We start from the raw sequence: 15,097 nt of genomic DNA on the forward strand, positions 1-15,097 counted from the left end.
ACCGGGCGGGCAACCTTCTCTTTAGGTACGAGGGGCTGGACATTCACTCTGAGATCTCCATCAAAGGAAGCTTTTTGTGGTTCTTCATTTTTCATTTTTTGTAATATTTTTTGTGGATTGTTAAATACCGTATCACACAATTGAATCTGATAGCTATCCCCCATGTCAGGAAGACGACACGCAACTTCAACCTGCCGATGTGCAAGGCTGCCAAGACCACCATAGTTGAAGTGGAGGAGGTCGTTGACATTGGGGAAATCCCTGAGGACAGCGTACACGTCCCTGCCATCTATGTGGACCGCATCATCAAAGGGGAGAAGTACGAGAAGAGAATTGAGGTAAGTGTCTTTCTGTTCGTCTACTTTTTAGTTCTATTATGTAGCTATTATCATCACAAATATTCCTGTTTGTATCACCATTGTCACCCAAGACTCCAACCCAAAGCCTCCCTGTCTCAGTACCCCTTTCCTGCAGCGCCTGACCCTGCGCAAGGAGAAGAAGAAGAGTGCCGCATCCTCCAACCCCGCCGTGGCCATGAGGGAGCGCATTGTGCGACGCGCAGCCCTCGAATTCCAAGACGGCATGTATGCCAACCTGGGGATTGGGATGCCCATGCTTGCCAGCAATTACATCCCTGAGGGTGAGTCAGTCCTGGAAGGGGACATCCAGACCTACGTGCTGTTTAAATATTTACTATTGATTTCTTTATTAAGCATTCTTGCTTTTAACTCGTAGGTATTGTGTATTTCCTTGTAATTTACTTGACCACTTTTGTACAAGGATGTCCATATAGTGTCATAGAGTTAACCCTGGTCATTCTTGTTGTGCCTGATCCTGGAGGCATGCTGGGCCCACATGATCTGCCTCACAGACCCCTTATGCCAGAAAGTGGTGGGCATAGTCTGGCAGGCAGATAGCCAAAGGCTTTGCTCATAGCTTGTGACCCTCTGTATGAACTGCGCATAGATGGAGCAAATCATGAACTGTGGCTCAGTTAGCTAGTAACCAGAACCAGATTCCAGCCCTGTCATTGGCCGATGATCCCCTCCACAGAAAGCAGCCAGCTAATCCGAAAATTAAGATTTATTTCCAAGCCAATATGGTTTTTGCATTTTTGTGTGGTCTCGATATATAAAGAGATATAAAGGTTTTAAAAGCCAATGTTCATTAATAACTTAAGGCATAACACAGTGATATATTCTGCACTTAGGGTTTTATTAATATGATTTGTGACTTGCTAATCCTTTCTAAAATCTTGTTTTCTCAGGTGAAAAAACACTTTCTTACTTTGGCACAGATGTATGATATTATCTACTTTGGGTAGTGAAATGTAAATGGAAGTCCTTGGTTATTTTATATTGCTTATTTTGTATTTCATTGCATTTTTATTGATATCTTAATTGTTTTTTATAAATGATTAAAGGCATGTTATTTAATTATGTACATTTTTATTAGGTTGATTACTATACTTACATGTGTTGGTAAAATTAATTTACATCACATTTCATTTATATATACAGTTGCTCTATGCATTTGTCACATACCAGCCGTTCTTTTTGCAATATCATATTTGGTGCATCAGAAAGTAGCCATGACGTACCAGATCTACAACTTCTTTTTCTTTCTTTTTTTCACTTTCTTTCTTTTTCTTCTTCTTCTTCCTTTCTTTTATTTTTTCTTCTTTTTCCCTTTTTCTTTGCTTCTCTTCATTTCCTCTTTTTATTCCTTTTCTTTCTTTATTCATCTTTGCTTTTTCTCTCCCTCCCTCTCTCCTATTTCCTATCATTAGTTTAGAATTTATGCAATGCACTGAAGTGAGATGCAGAATGGAAGTCAGCATGGCCTGCTTGAGGAGTCAAAAGTCACTGTTATTTGGCAATGCTATGTGCTCTCTCAACTTCACATCAGCTGTCCTCCCTGATCGTCTCCCTTTCCCCTGAAGGCATGAACGTGCAGCTGCAGAGTGAGAACGGGGTGCTGGGCCTGGGTCCCTTCCCTGCCCCGGGTGAGCAAGACCCCGACCTCATCAACGCTGGCAAAGAGACTGTGACTGTCACGCCTGGAGCCTCCTACTTCGGCTCTGATGAGAGCTTTGCCATGATCCGAGGGTGAGTATCTAGGGAGGGACAAGGGAGGGGTGCTCCCCCCCACCTCCTGTTCTTCCTCTCTTTCTTGTGTCCTTTGCCTTCCCTCCCAACAGTTCTTCCCATCACTTTCCTCTCATATTTTTTTTACTCTCTTCTTTCTGTCTTACTACATGAATTAGAAAGAATGGAACCCCTTGGATCCAGCTGTCTTGCACATGGACCAAATCCAGGCATTAGGACAAGTAGGCCTATTGCCTGGCTATATTCCCAGATGTATGGCATAAGTGTTTTTCTTTCTTTTTTCTTTCTCTCTTTCTTCTTTTTTACTTTCTTCCCTCCCCCCCAGTCTATCTTTATTATGGTATACTTTATGTAGATGGTAAGAAACCATTTTCATTGAGGAGACTCAATGTTATCTCTAGATATTCTAACTGTAATAATAACAAAGGAACATTTTGTTTTATTGGTCATTTTTTAATATTTACATATTCTGTTTCTTGGAGCCACCGGTCACATCACAGTGGGCAGAAATAGGATCCTAGATGTGGAGAGAGAGTCCTCCCTCAGAGTCAGCACTCTTCCAGCCATGGCTCGTGGATGTTACATTCCTCCTCCAGTTACCAGTGGAAATTCCCGTCACCAGCCCCTAGTCAAATTTTTCGCCACAATCCCATGATCTAGGCCCTCAGCCAAGTTTTTTCATAATGGCTTATTCATGTCATTGGGATCCAATGGTTTAAGATAATGAGAATGCTAAGAATCCCACCACTAAAGGTTCAACATCTTTCTCTCTTTGCTCAGTGGCCATGTGGACCTGACAATCCTTGGGGCCATGGAAGTCTCACAGAACGGTGACCTTGCCAACTGGATGATTCCGGTGAGTGGGCCCTTTACCATGCTTTTATGTAATGTGCTTGTTTTGAATGATATTTGTATGCGTATTTTCCTTGCAGTTCATTTGATTACCATTTAGTAAGAGGTTATTACTATTCCTTTTTTTTTTTTTTTTTTTTTTTTTTTTTTTTTTTTTTTTTTTTTTTTTTTTTTGGCACATTGCCATTGATCTCCAGAGTATAGATTTTGTTTTTCTTTCTTCTCCCATCATTAAGGGGTTAAGATGTATTGTTAAAATTATTTTTCTCTTAGGTTTAACCTTAAAAACCATTTAGCATTAGTTTTCCTCCACATGCCTACCTCAAGTCACTCGCTGTCCCCCCCAGGGCAAGATGGTGAAAGGCATGGGCGGCGCAATGGACCTGGTGTCATCCCCCGGCACGAAGGTGGTGGTGACGATGGAGCACTCGGCCAAGAAGGGCGGACACAAGATCGTGGAAGCCTGCACGCTCCCCCTCACGGGCAAGAACTGTGTCGACATGATAATCACAGAGAAGGTGAGTCGGGCCTTTTGTGCTCCTCACTTTTGGATTCAGTCATGGAGGAAAGTTCAGATAGGTTTGTAGGAAACCTTAAAATTGGAGCATCTGTTTTTCCAGTCAAATGAAACTCATTTTCAGTAGGAGATACAGCCTTTCACTTGGGTTTTGCTATTAGTAATAATAAGTTTTATAGCCTTCAGTACATATGTATCATTTCTGTAGAAATTTTGTTGAAAATTGATGATTTGAAGAACAAAATCCAAAACAGTTGCCATAATAGGACTATCCTCAGACAGCAACTCCCGCCCAATATCTTGCTTCTTCTTGTTGTGGAGGCTTCGGAGACGGGATCTGAGTACCAGTGTGGGGAATCACCCCTTCCTTGGTCCTCAGCCCTCGCCTCAACTAATTTAGCATGTTTTTTTCTTCTCTTGTTTTCCTTCTCTTCTTCATCTCCTTCCTCCTGTCCACTTGTCCTAATCATTAACCTTTTCACCACTATACTTTATCCTAATGCTATGAGACCTTTGACCACTTGTTTTGACCATTAACCTTTCTGGAAATCCACAAACATTAGTACTTGTTTGATTGTTTTTACACATAGATGGCTATACTTGTACTAAGTCACCAATGAGCCAGTTAGGAGTACTGCCCGTCTCGCCCGTTCACCCTTTTCTTTGATTTACGAAATATTTTACATTATCTTATTTTGCTGTTACTAATATTAAAAAACATTATAATAATTATAATGTTTATAATAAAAATAACACCATCGATATCCATAGCACTAGTAAAAAACACGTTTTTCCCGCCAATTCAAATCACGTATGGTCACAAGGTCTATTAATTGACTCCTTTGTGGCTAAGCACTAGCAAAGCCATCTATGAGCAGACATTTCACAAAAAATATAGAAAATGGGCACAGCATTTTCCCCATTTTTTGTTCATTTTCCCCGACGGCATTGGGTTAAACAAACAAACAAAGCAAAACAACACAAATATCTAAATATCTTCCTTACCTTGTGGGCTTTATCCCCAAACCCCACCTTATCACTATATTTTGAATATGCTACTAATGTCCTTAGTTGTGATGCAGCAGAAAATTTTCAGTGAATAAATATATCAGACATTAATTTCCACTTTCAGTGTGTATTCAATGTAGACAAGGAGAATGGCCTGACCCTGGTTGAAATCGCCGATGGCGTTACCATTGAGGACATCGTATCCAGCACAGGATGCTTATTCGAAGTGGCGGAAAACCTCAAGCCAATGGGACAGATCGACGTTGGAGATAATTAAAAGGCTACCTAACTTTTGATCTGACACTTTGATTAACTAATGGGGCATATTTGAGTCTGAAGCATTAATTATAGAGGGATGCACTTATCCTTTTGCTATTATAGTTCTTCCACACCCATACTAACAGCGCAATAATTTTACAAAAAGAAAGAAGTGCAGGTAACATATTATGATAATAAATAAAGGTTTTACTCTTTAAGCCAAGGATTTCTTTTTTTTGGGGGATCATTGCCTTAGTCATTGTAGTGGCATTCAGTTTTACTCTTGTGTGACATTGTTTTTCTTGAGCTTACATCATGTGTTTAGCTTCAATTGATTGTCAGCACTGAAAACAAAAAAAAAGGAAAAAAATAAAACAAAAAGCTTTATCATGAAATTTAAGGTTTTCTTCCTCAATTTACTAACAAGCCAACAGCTCAGTGATGAAGGCCATTGCAAAGCCTTGGTCCAAAGCCAAGCCACTTGCTTGAGGGGTTTCTTGCACAAACTCAAGGGACATTTGGCTAGGACTGCTGGAGATGCAGAGAGGTGTAGGTTTCTCTTGTCGGCCTCATGTGATTTGCCAGGACATTTGAGCATAATATCTCTGTTTATCCAAAAGCCTTGTACAAGATCCTGTAAGCTTAGAAATCATCTTTCAGACTGAGATGTGCTCTGGTTGAGTATTTAATGTCTTTCTATGGTTAGGCTGTAAGGCCAGGCTTGGAAAGATTTTGATAAATAACATTAATGTTGGTGATGGAAATTTCATTGTAGTTTTTGAGTTTAGCATGTATTCTTCAAGAGGCTTTAAAATCAATGGAGGTGAATGTTAGAGTTGTATGTTAAGAAAAAAGAATTATAAACTAAGCAGTAAGAAAGATGAATTAAGAAATGGAGGGACTTTTCCAGATACATTAAGAGTGTACTGCAGGTTATTTTATGTTAAGGAATTGAAGCAGATAATATGAAGGTACCAAAGTTTGCTAGATAATGTCAAAGCTGTAAAGCCTTTCCTCTCTGTGGCAGAACTTCTGGGTTTAGCAGACTAAAAAGATGCTTGTTCAGTAGAGTTAGCCGCTTGTCGTGGTAAACAAGAGTGAATAATTCTTTGGCACTCCACCGACTGATTGAGACTGTAGGTGGAGTAGGGTTGGTATTGGTAGGTGGTCGGTAATTTTTTGTTGTTTTTAATTGAGGCATGTGCATGCTGCCAGTCTTGAATTCTGTGGATGTTGTACAAGTAGGATACTGGAATTAGAGAGTTAAAAGAGTTATGGAAGAGGCTAATGCATTTAAAAGTAAAAAACTTCATTCTACAACTACAGATTGTCAAAAGTAATGTTGTAGTGGTGATTTTTGTGTTGCTTCTTGAGGAGCCACACCATCTTTCCCAGTGACGATACTAAATATGCTAGTATTCAGATGTGCCTGTTTAAACAGTGCAATGAAGTTGGGAGGAGCCAGATGAAAGAAATATCTTTTATAACTTTAATGATATTGTTGTTACTCAGGTTTCCCTACAATACATCAAGGTACTTAGAAATGATACAAGCTCTGACAAATGTGGAAATTTGATCACTGTCACAAAATAACTAAAGATTTTTTGTGGTCATCAATCTGGTCTCTTCTTCCTTTAAGGTTAAACTCAAGTAGGTAGAAATTCTTTGCATTTTCCAACATATCACAAAAGCCAAATTATGCCCAGCAAATCACAGATGAACACAGATTGAAGTTCTCAGCAGAGCACACTTGTAGCAGATTATACTGTTGAGTGCATTGCAATTCCATTGTAATCAGTTGATGTAAATTTGAAATTCATTAATGTTGTGTATAACTGGTAGGGAGTAGTGTAGGAGAAATATTTTAATATTGTATATAGAAAAATTTGTAATAAAAAATTACAAAATGTGATGCCATCGTTTTACTATGTATTATGTCCATTTCTTTTTTGTTCTGATGCAAACCATTGCAGCAGTAGTAGCAGAAATACTTGAATTTTCAGCATATTCTCTAATTCTGAATGTTCATAAAAAATAAGGTAGATTGGTTTACAACATTTATTTAGCTGTATAGCAATAATGATTCCATATATAAAATTACATACAAAATTATACAGAAAGTATAAACATGAAAATCATTCACAGAGTTCTGTAGTCACCAAAGGTAGAAGCCTCCACAGTTGAAGTTACAATACAATGAAGAATACACTTGGTGCCTATATGAGCATTAGCAAGCCTGTAACATATTCTACAAAAGACCAGGAGTGTAAATCCTTTATATACATTCTCCAGTATGTGTGTGTGTGATGTGAATTATTTACTGATCTTTGGTACAAGTTTCTATTACCAAAAAGAAAAAAAAAAATGTTTCATCACGTGCAGATTTTAGTTGTATATATATTTTTAACTGTACAGGTTATTTTTAAAGTGCAGAATAATAGGCTGTGTAATATATGGTAAAACCCAGAAATAACTCAGTGTCTCTGTGCACCCATATACTTTTATATATTATATACAAATTCGCAAAATTGTGAATAATTACTCGTATGTAACAAAAAGGGTGATAACTCGAATTCACAAGTCGAAATGTGTTGGATCTACATTCCATGGAGTGAGTGCTGTCCAGCCTCATCCTTCCTCCCTTCGGCACATTTGACTTACTTTGTACTAGATTCTTTCTTCAGTGTATAAGTGATCATCATAAGAAGAGGAAAGTGTGTTCATTTAAAATGGAAGAATTTTCCCAAAGATTAATTTCATCAACATGAGTACTGTTTACTCTACATGTAGAGTAAAAACAAATCCTGTTTCCTCTGTTCAACATAACATTAATTTAATGTGAATGAAACATCTCGTATTTAAATTCCTCAAACTGACACGGAGAAACTACTGTCGCAAAAACCTACTCCTAGCTTTGATTATGGAGTGTGGGATGGTTTCGTTTCTGAGGGATTTGGGACACTGACAGGTACTGCGATTTGGTACAGAGAGTTGAACTGTCCATACACCACCAAGCATTTCACTTTTCAAACTTGCTTGGAACAAGAGTTCAACTTCCTTACGAGAGAGGTTTTCCATGTTGTATGTTGTTCTTTTCTTAATGAGATCCAATTTTAGTCCAAAGTGGAAAAGCTGTGAAAAACTCTAATTATATGTACATTTTCTTCTAACAAGATGATCACAGGAGAATTAACATGATTTGATACCACATCACAGAATGACTGTCGTATCTTCTAGAATAAGACTTTAGGGACCAGATTTGATTACAAGTTTGATTGTTTCAAGTGCAAATGTGGTTTTCTAACTACCTGTAGAAATGACATAAAATCCTTGTTGAGTCCGGACTTTGAACTATTACTAATAACAATTGTACAAAAGCAAATAAAACTTTCAGTATCTGAAACAAAGACTAATTCTGGTATCTTCGTAAACCTAATTTCAGACTGATGAAAATCCATTCACCTTGAACATGACATTTTCCCACAGACTTCACTGATAATCAGACGCCCACAGGTAAGGAGGCTCTTCGAGGGCAAGAATACGAGTGACGACAGGGAGAGGGAGGCTTGAACATCACAGAGAGTGTGGGTGATACACAGAAGCTGCAAATCAGAGCTTAACCTACTGACATGCGGTCTCAAGTCTTGGGGAGACAGAGACAGTCAATGAGGGAACGTCAGAGCTTGGAGAACGAGGTGCTGTGAATGCACTCTGAGACTGCTATTAGGATACGGTTATTTGAATTATCCACGCTTCGTGAGACACTGATAATATGCAGAAACACAATGCTGCTTTGCCAAACAAAAGCTATGTAAAATAAAAAAAAATTCTAAACTTTGGCTATGTGATCCGCGTATTCTAGAGTTGCATGAGAATTAGATATTAAAGTATATACAGTTGATAAATCTCGTAATACTGTCCTTCCATGATGGATTGAGGTTATTCAACCTATTTGTGTAACTGGTGCAAGGGCTCATCTGACCCCTCAAAATTTCCTTCAATGTTATCTTGAAAGGAGCAGTCAAACAACTCTCGTGCACGACCCAAGTGAACAAGGAACACTTTTATTACATGTAATGTGTTGACGGCGCGATAGGACACCGAATTCATTTACTTTGTGACCATGATTCTCAATATATATATATATATATATATATATATGGATCAACACATTGCACATGACTAGTCCGTGTACGGGTTTGTGATGGGAACATCTGTATGAATGTATAAATGCACAATTTGGTTAACTGTCACAGAGGAAATGAAGAAATTACAAAAAAATATCACAGAAATTCACAAATACTCGGGAGGGCGCTCCTGGAGCCTCAGTTTTCTCGGCTTCAAGAGAGTACAAGATGGAGCCTTTCCCTCGCTCTCCAGGCGGCCGAGGAGGAGCCTTGGCCCCGATTTCCTCTGCGATCTATGCTTTGATTTTTTTTTTATATCTCATTCGCCGACCTTTTGAAACTGAAAGCGAGCGGAAGAACAAGCTGCATCGTCCTCTCTCGATTCACACTAATTTATAATGAATTATATATACTCGTTTATGTTTTTATATGAGAAGAATACAAAGCTTCGGATAAGACGCAGTATCTGCTTTTGGGGAGATTTGCTTTAAAAAATCTGCTGAAACATGGACAACCCGGCCTCCAGAGTTACAAAAGAAAAAAAAAAAATATCACTGAAGCCACTTCTCGATAGTAAGAGTTGTTTTAATATATATATATATATATATATATATATATATATATATATATATATATATATATATATATATATATATAAGCTTATCCCTATATGTTAGAATGTGCTACAAACACAGGTGTATGACTCGCTGCCTCTGAGGGCAACATTTTTTGAAGAAGACTGATAAACATATATTAATTTTACACTGTCTCTTATCTCTTCCCATTAAAGCTTTTTCTTGTTAATTTTGTTCTTCCTCTTTTATACTTCTCTTTTTTTTCAATTTCTCTTCAATCTCCTTCTTATATCCTGCAGACTGTTACATGCAAACAGTTTAAAAAGAAAATATAATAATAATATCAGAGCTAAATGCAGCTATCACTAAATTAATTTAATGTGTTTATTCTAAATAAATGTGGAGTAACTGTACTGCAGAGACATGAGACTTTTGGAGAAAAAACGAAAATTTGAAAATGGTAGAATTAAATCATATATATGTGTATGTGTGTACTGTACAAACTAAAAATATAATTCTATCTGCAACAAACCTGACTAAAATGAGCTTTCCCAAAAGAGGAATGACAAAGCTTGGTCTGTTCAACGTAAACAGTGATCGACACCAAATCTTGAAACCCACTTGCTTCGTCTTCGCCCGTATTGACGCCGATCGTTGAACGGCCTTCCAGTGCCCCGTCCCGCTCCCGGCCGAGGGCTGCGTCCCGGCGGAGTGTGCGCGGGACGAACGTCGACTGTGTTTTATGCACGTGATTATGCCTTGTAGACCTACCTGTCTGAACGGGACTACGAGGGAGAACTTATAGGAAAAATGACGGCCAGTCCCGAGCGGACCAAAAAAGCCTCGCTCGCAAACTGGCCAAATCGTCTACAAAATGTGCTCCTACTTCCGGTCCTCAGGCAGCGACCGATCCCTGCTGCGGCTTTATCTTCGCGTGGCAGTGATGCGTTGGCGCGACGGAGGGTGGCCTCGCTCGCCCGTTCTCGCAAGGGCACGCCGCCGCCTGCCGGAAGGCGCGGACCGGCGGGCGCCAGGGAGGCAGCTCCTGTGCGACGGGGGAAGGCGGCGAGTCTCTGCTGAGGAGCGCGGCGAGGGCGTGCGAGGGCGGGGCTGGCCAAGGCGCCCCGAGGCCCCGACGCCGAAGCTTAAGCGTACTTGTGCGAGCCGATGATCCGCTCGCGCTCCCGCTCGCGCGAGCCGGCGCTGAACGAGTGCTTCTTCTTGCGCCGCATCTTGTCGATGTCCTTGCCGAAGACGTCGCCGGAACGCAGCGCCGAGATCAGGTCGTCGAAGTCGTTCTCGTTCTCACCGCCAGAGCTGCTGTCACCCGGTGCCGCCTGTCCGCCGCCGCCGCCACCGCCGCCGCCCAGTCGCGTGCTGCGTTCCCGCGCTCGCTTCTCGCGCTCGACCTCGCGCCGCTGCGGGAGAGAAGGGGGGGGGGGGGGGTAAGCACTGGGCCTGTGGGAGGCAGACGCGTCCTCCGGCAGAAGGAGCGTTGCCTGGCAAGGTCCTGAAACTAACGAAGCTGCTGCTCTTGCTGGCGCAACGAGTGCGAACCAGGATAAAATAGTCTCGAACTTTACTGAAGCTACACAATACTGAAGCTGCACAAAGTAACATTTTCAGAAAAGTCAATATTTCTACACTGCTTCTGCAAGGCTTCCTAGATACTCAGTCTATAGTCTAACATTCTGAAATCATAAATGTACGTTGATATGACTAGCTTAGCTGAAAGACTTGCTTCTAATGTTTTTTTTTCTGATACCGAGATTCTATAAATATGCAGAAGGCTTTGGCTACTGACATATACTTTACAATATACAAAAATATACTAACTCTACGGCAACTACACATAACTTAATAACATTATTAAGAAAAAAATAGAGAATGGTTTATATTTTCTATCTAAAGAGAAGGTCAACAGCGACAAGACTATTTTTCAGAAGCGTTTTATCACAGCTACGATAGAGTTAAAGTCCCAGCACCTCTTGTCCTGTGGTTTATCCTGTGGAAATAACAATGTGTTCCTTTGCCAAGAAGCTCTCCCTGCGGCCGACCCGGGGCTGCTCGCGGGTGGGAGGCTAGTCACTAGAGTGAAGGGAAGGGGGAGGAGAGGGGGAGGAAGGGTGGGAGCGAGGAAGGGAGAGAGGGAAAGAGTGGAGGGCTGGGAAGAAAGGAAAAGAGGGAGAGGGAGAGAAGGAAAGAAGGAGAGGGAGAGAAGAAAAGAGGGAGGGAGGAAGCAAAGAGGGAGAGGGAAGGAGGGAAGAATATAGGACAGGAACGAGGGAGAGAGGGCAGGAAAGGGGGAGAGGGAGGGAGAGATGTACAGAGAGTGGGGGAGGTAGGGACAGAAGTGAAAAGGAGAGGCGAAGAGAGGAGCCGAGAGGAGGGAAGGGACAGGCCCCTCCACACCGCCAGGCTGAGCAAGACAGAGCGAGCCGCCCATAAAACGCCCGCAGTTCCGCCCCGGGCCGCCGCGCCCGCCGCCCATGCAAAGGCGTTACACCCGCAAGCCCCTGCGACCGACGCCAGGCGGGAAACCGCTCATTCGGTAAAAAAAATCCAAATCTCCTAAAAATAATAAAAAGACAAATGAACAAATAAACAAATAAGAAACAAGAATAAATCAAACAATAATAATAACAAAAAGCAGCGGATAGCATGGCTGTCAGTTGCCCCGCGTCTCGGCGCCGAGCGCTCGGCGCCGACGCTCGCATTCAAGATCCGGGACTTCTTGAGCCGTCTGCACGGTCGATTTCATCATCTTCATCATTTTCATCATCATTCTAACTACTATTACTGCTACAATTAGTACTATTCTGATTATAATTATTAGTTGGGCTAGTAGTGTTATTGTCATTACTATCACTTTCATTATTTTGGATCGTTATTACTTTTGTTCCTACTATCACCATATTATTATTATCATTTGTGTCACTGTCGTTGTTATCATTGTCATCATCATCATCATCTTTATTATCGCTACTGTTATTATTGGCGTTATTACTACTATACTCACTATCACATAGTTTATTTAGTTATATCAGTGTTATTGCTACCTTATTATTCTGATCATTATCATTATTAGCATCAAATTTTCATTAATATCATACCTTCATCTTAATTACAATTATTATCATTATCATAAATATAATCCTAATTATTAGTACAATTATAATTATCACCATCATCATCAGCATTAGTATTACTATTATTATTATTATTATTATCATGATTTTGTTTTATTAATATTATTATCACTAATAACAATAATAATAATATTATTACTATTACCATCATCATTATTATTATATTATTATCATTATTATTAATCATCATTATCATTATTATCTTCATTAGCATTATCATTACTATCATCATTTTCATCATTATTACCATTATCATCTTCAACTTTTTCTATTTTTCATAAACATTCCTATCACTATTCCCTCTCAGTACCGTTTCCTATCATCACCACTATTCCCTATCATCATCTTTTTATCTTTACCATCACTATTACCAACGCTGATCCCCCCCCCCCCCCCCCCCCCCCGGCGCTGCACGTCGGTCGGGTCACACGGTCTGTGGGGAGTCGTTCGTCCAGTGTGGGTGTCGGGTATCGGGTGAGGTGTCGGGTGAGGGGTATCGGTTGAAGTATCGGGTATCGTGTGAGGGGTATCGGGTATCGGGTGAGGGGTATCGGGTATTGGATATCGGGTGAGTGGAATCGGGTATCGGGTATTGGATATCAGGTGAGGGGTATCGGTTGAAGTATCAGGTGTCGGGTGAGTGGTATCAGGTATCGGGTATTGGATATCGGGTATTGGATATCGGGTGAGGGGTATCGGGTATCGGGTGAGGGGTATCGGGTATCGGGTGAGGGGTATCGGGTATCGGGTGAGGGGTATCGGGTATCGGGTGAGGGGTATCGGGTATCGGGTGAGGGGTATCGGGTAACGGGTGAGGTATCGGGTGTGGGGTATCGGGTATCAGGTGTGGGATATCGGGTATTGGGTGAGGAATCGGGTGTCGGGTCTCAGGTGAAGGTTATCGGGTGAGGGGTACCGAGTGTGGGGTATTGGGTATCGGTTGTTGGGTATTGGGTATCGGGAGTCAGGTGAAGGGTATCGGGTGTCGGGTGAGGGCTATTGGGTATCACGTGTCGGGTTTCGGGTGTGGGTATTGGGTGTCGGCTGTTGGGTGTGGGTGTCGGCTGTGGGTATGGAGTATCGGGTGAGGGGTGTTGGGTCTTAGTTCGTGCAGCTCCCGCCAGGTGGAGCGGAGGGCAGACCTCAACATCTTCATTAATGGGGTTATTTGCTACAGTAATACCAAACGAAGTGCCTTCTGTGCGGGACAACATATGCAAATACATAGAATAAATATGTACATATATTTCATCCATTCAAAAATCAATCAGTGTATCGGTTCCACATGCTGTTAACTTCTGCTAGTGTGTTTCCATACAGATTTCCCTCTGCAAAGGGAGACTGGCTGAGTGGGCTAGGAAGGTTGCTGCTTCGTCTAAACCAATTCATTAGTTACGAAGAGGAGAAAAAAAACATTAATGGACTATAAGGTGAACATCGTTACTTGTGCCCAGATAACATATTCTCTCACACAACACTTGTTCGGGGATTAGTATGTTAATCAAGAGAAAGAATGTGAAGTGTTTATCCAAAAAGAGTAAATCACCCCCACCAAAAACCGCCATTAGTCGAAGGGGGAATTAGCTAAGACACGAAGCAACAGCCTCATCCGTGCCAGAGAGTGCATCCAAGTTGGCCGAAGTCGGTCTGAGGTTGTTGAGTTGAATCGCAGGGTTTAGTTAAGGGTTAGTTTTAGTTTTAATTTAGTTTAGTTTTAGTTTTAGTTTTAGTTTTAGTTTTAGTTTTTGGCTCTTGTTTGCACCTTCTCCCATGCGTCATCTGCATGTACATATTTTCTTGCACAAGTGTGCAGTATTGAAATTCGACCAAGTTCACGGCGACACTCTGAGCAAGCAGAGGTCCCAACGGCAGCCGAAACTATTAAGCCAGAATTCTCCTTTAGCAAGACGGGAGCAAATACGTGCAAGCGAACAGGCCTTGGTGGCCCGAACAGCCTCAGACCCGGCCGGCTCGGACGTCTACAGGAGAGAATCCTGGACCACAGCGCCCTTCGGCCACCCTCAACCCTGCATCCCAGTGTCTCAAAATCTCAGGCGTCGCCTCAGGGCCCAAGGGCTCGTCGCGGGGACTAATGGAGTTGCATTAGTTGTATTAGTAAAAAAAACAAAGAAAAAATATATATATATATACATATATATATGTATATATTTAAATAACGATGTGAGTCTATGCTAGTGTCCCAGAGAAGCCCAGAGCACCCCCCCCCCCCCCCGCCCTTGCAAGGCCGCCCATTGAGCCTTCCCTGCGCCCTTGACGACGCCCGAGACTTTGCTTTAGGTGTTAGTCGTACGGCGTCGGCGAGGAGGAGGTCACCTGTCGCTTGGTCAGTGCCAGAAGGCAAACACGGCCCTCTGGTGCCAGCTGCTCGGGAGGGAGCGACGCTTAAAACGCTGCAAGGGAACGGACGCTAGAAAGCTACAGGAAAACTTCATTAGTTCGTCTCTGGAGGGAGAGAGAGGGAGGGAGAGGGAGGGAGGATGGG

General features: G+C 41.7%; 1 protein-coding gene across 1 annotated transcript in view; it reads left to right on the plus strand.

Moving 5' to 3' along the window:
* Positions 1–6,655, plus strand: part of LOC125034325 (succinyl-CoA:3-ketoacid coenzyme A transferase 1, mitochondrial-like) — a 16,412-nt gene extending 9,757 nt beyond the window's left edge. The window contains exons 5-11 of the mRNA XM_047626125.1: positions 1–25; positions 170–338; positions 475–640; positions 1,943–2,108; positions 2,889–2,964; positions 3,308–3,478; positions 4,610–6,655. The exon at positions 1–25 is cut by the window's left edge and continues 128 nt beyond it. Of these exons, the coding sequence (XP_047482081.1) occupies positions 1–25; positions 170–338; positions 475–640; positions 1,943–2,108; positions 2,889–2,964; positions 3,308–3,478; positions 4,610–4,762 (926 nt within the window). The 3' untranslated portion in view covers positions 4,763–6,655. The remainder of the gene's footprint in view (positions 26–169; positions 339–474; positions 641–1,942; positions 2,109–2,888; positions 2,965–3,307; positions 3,479–4,609) is intronic.
* The last annotated feature ends 8,442 nt before the right edge of the window (positions 6,656–15,097 follow it).

This window comes from Penaeus chinensis, chromosome 17 (genome assembly GCF_019202785.1).
Source record: "Penaeus chinensis breed Huanghai No. 1 chromosome 17, ASM1920278v2, whole genome shotgun sequence".
Classification (NCBI taxonomy): Eukaryota; Metazoa; Arthropoda; class Malacostraca; order Decapoda; family Penaeidae; genus Penaeus; species Penaeus chinensis.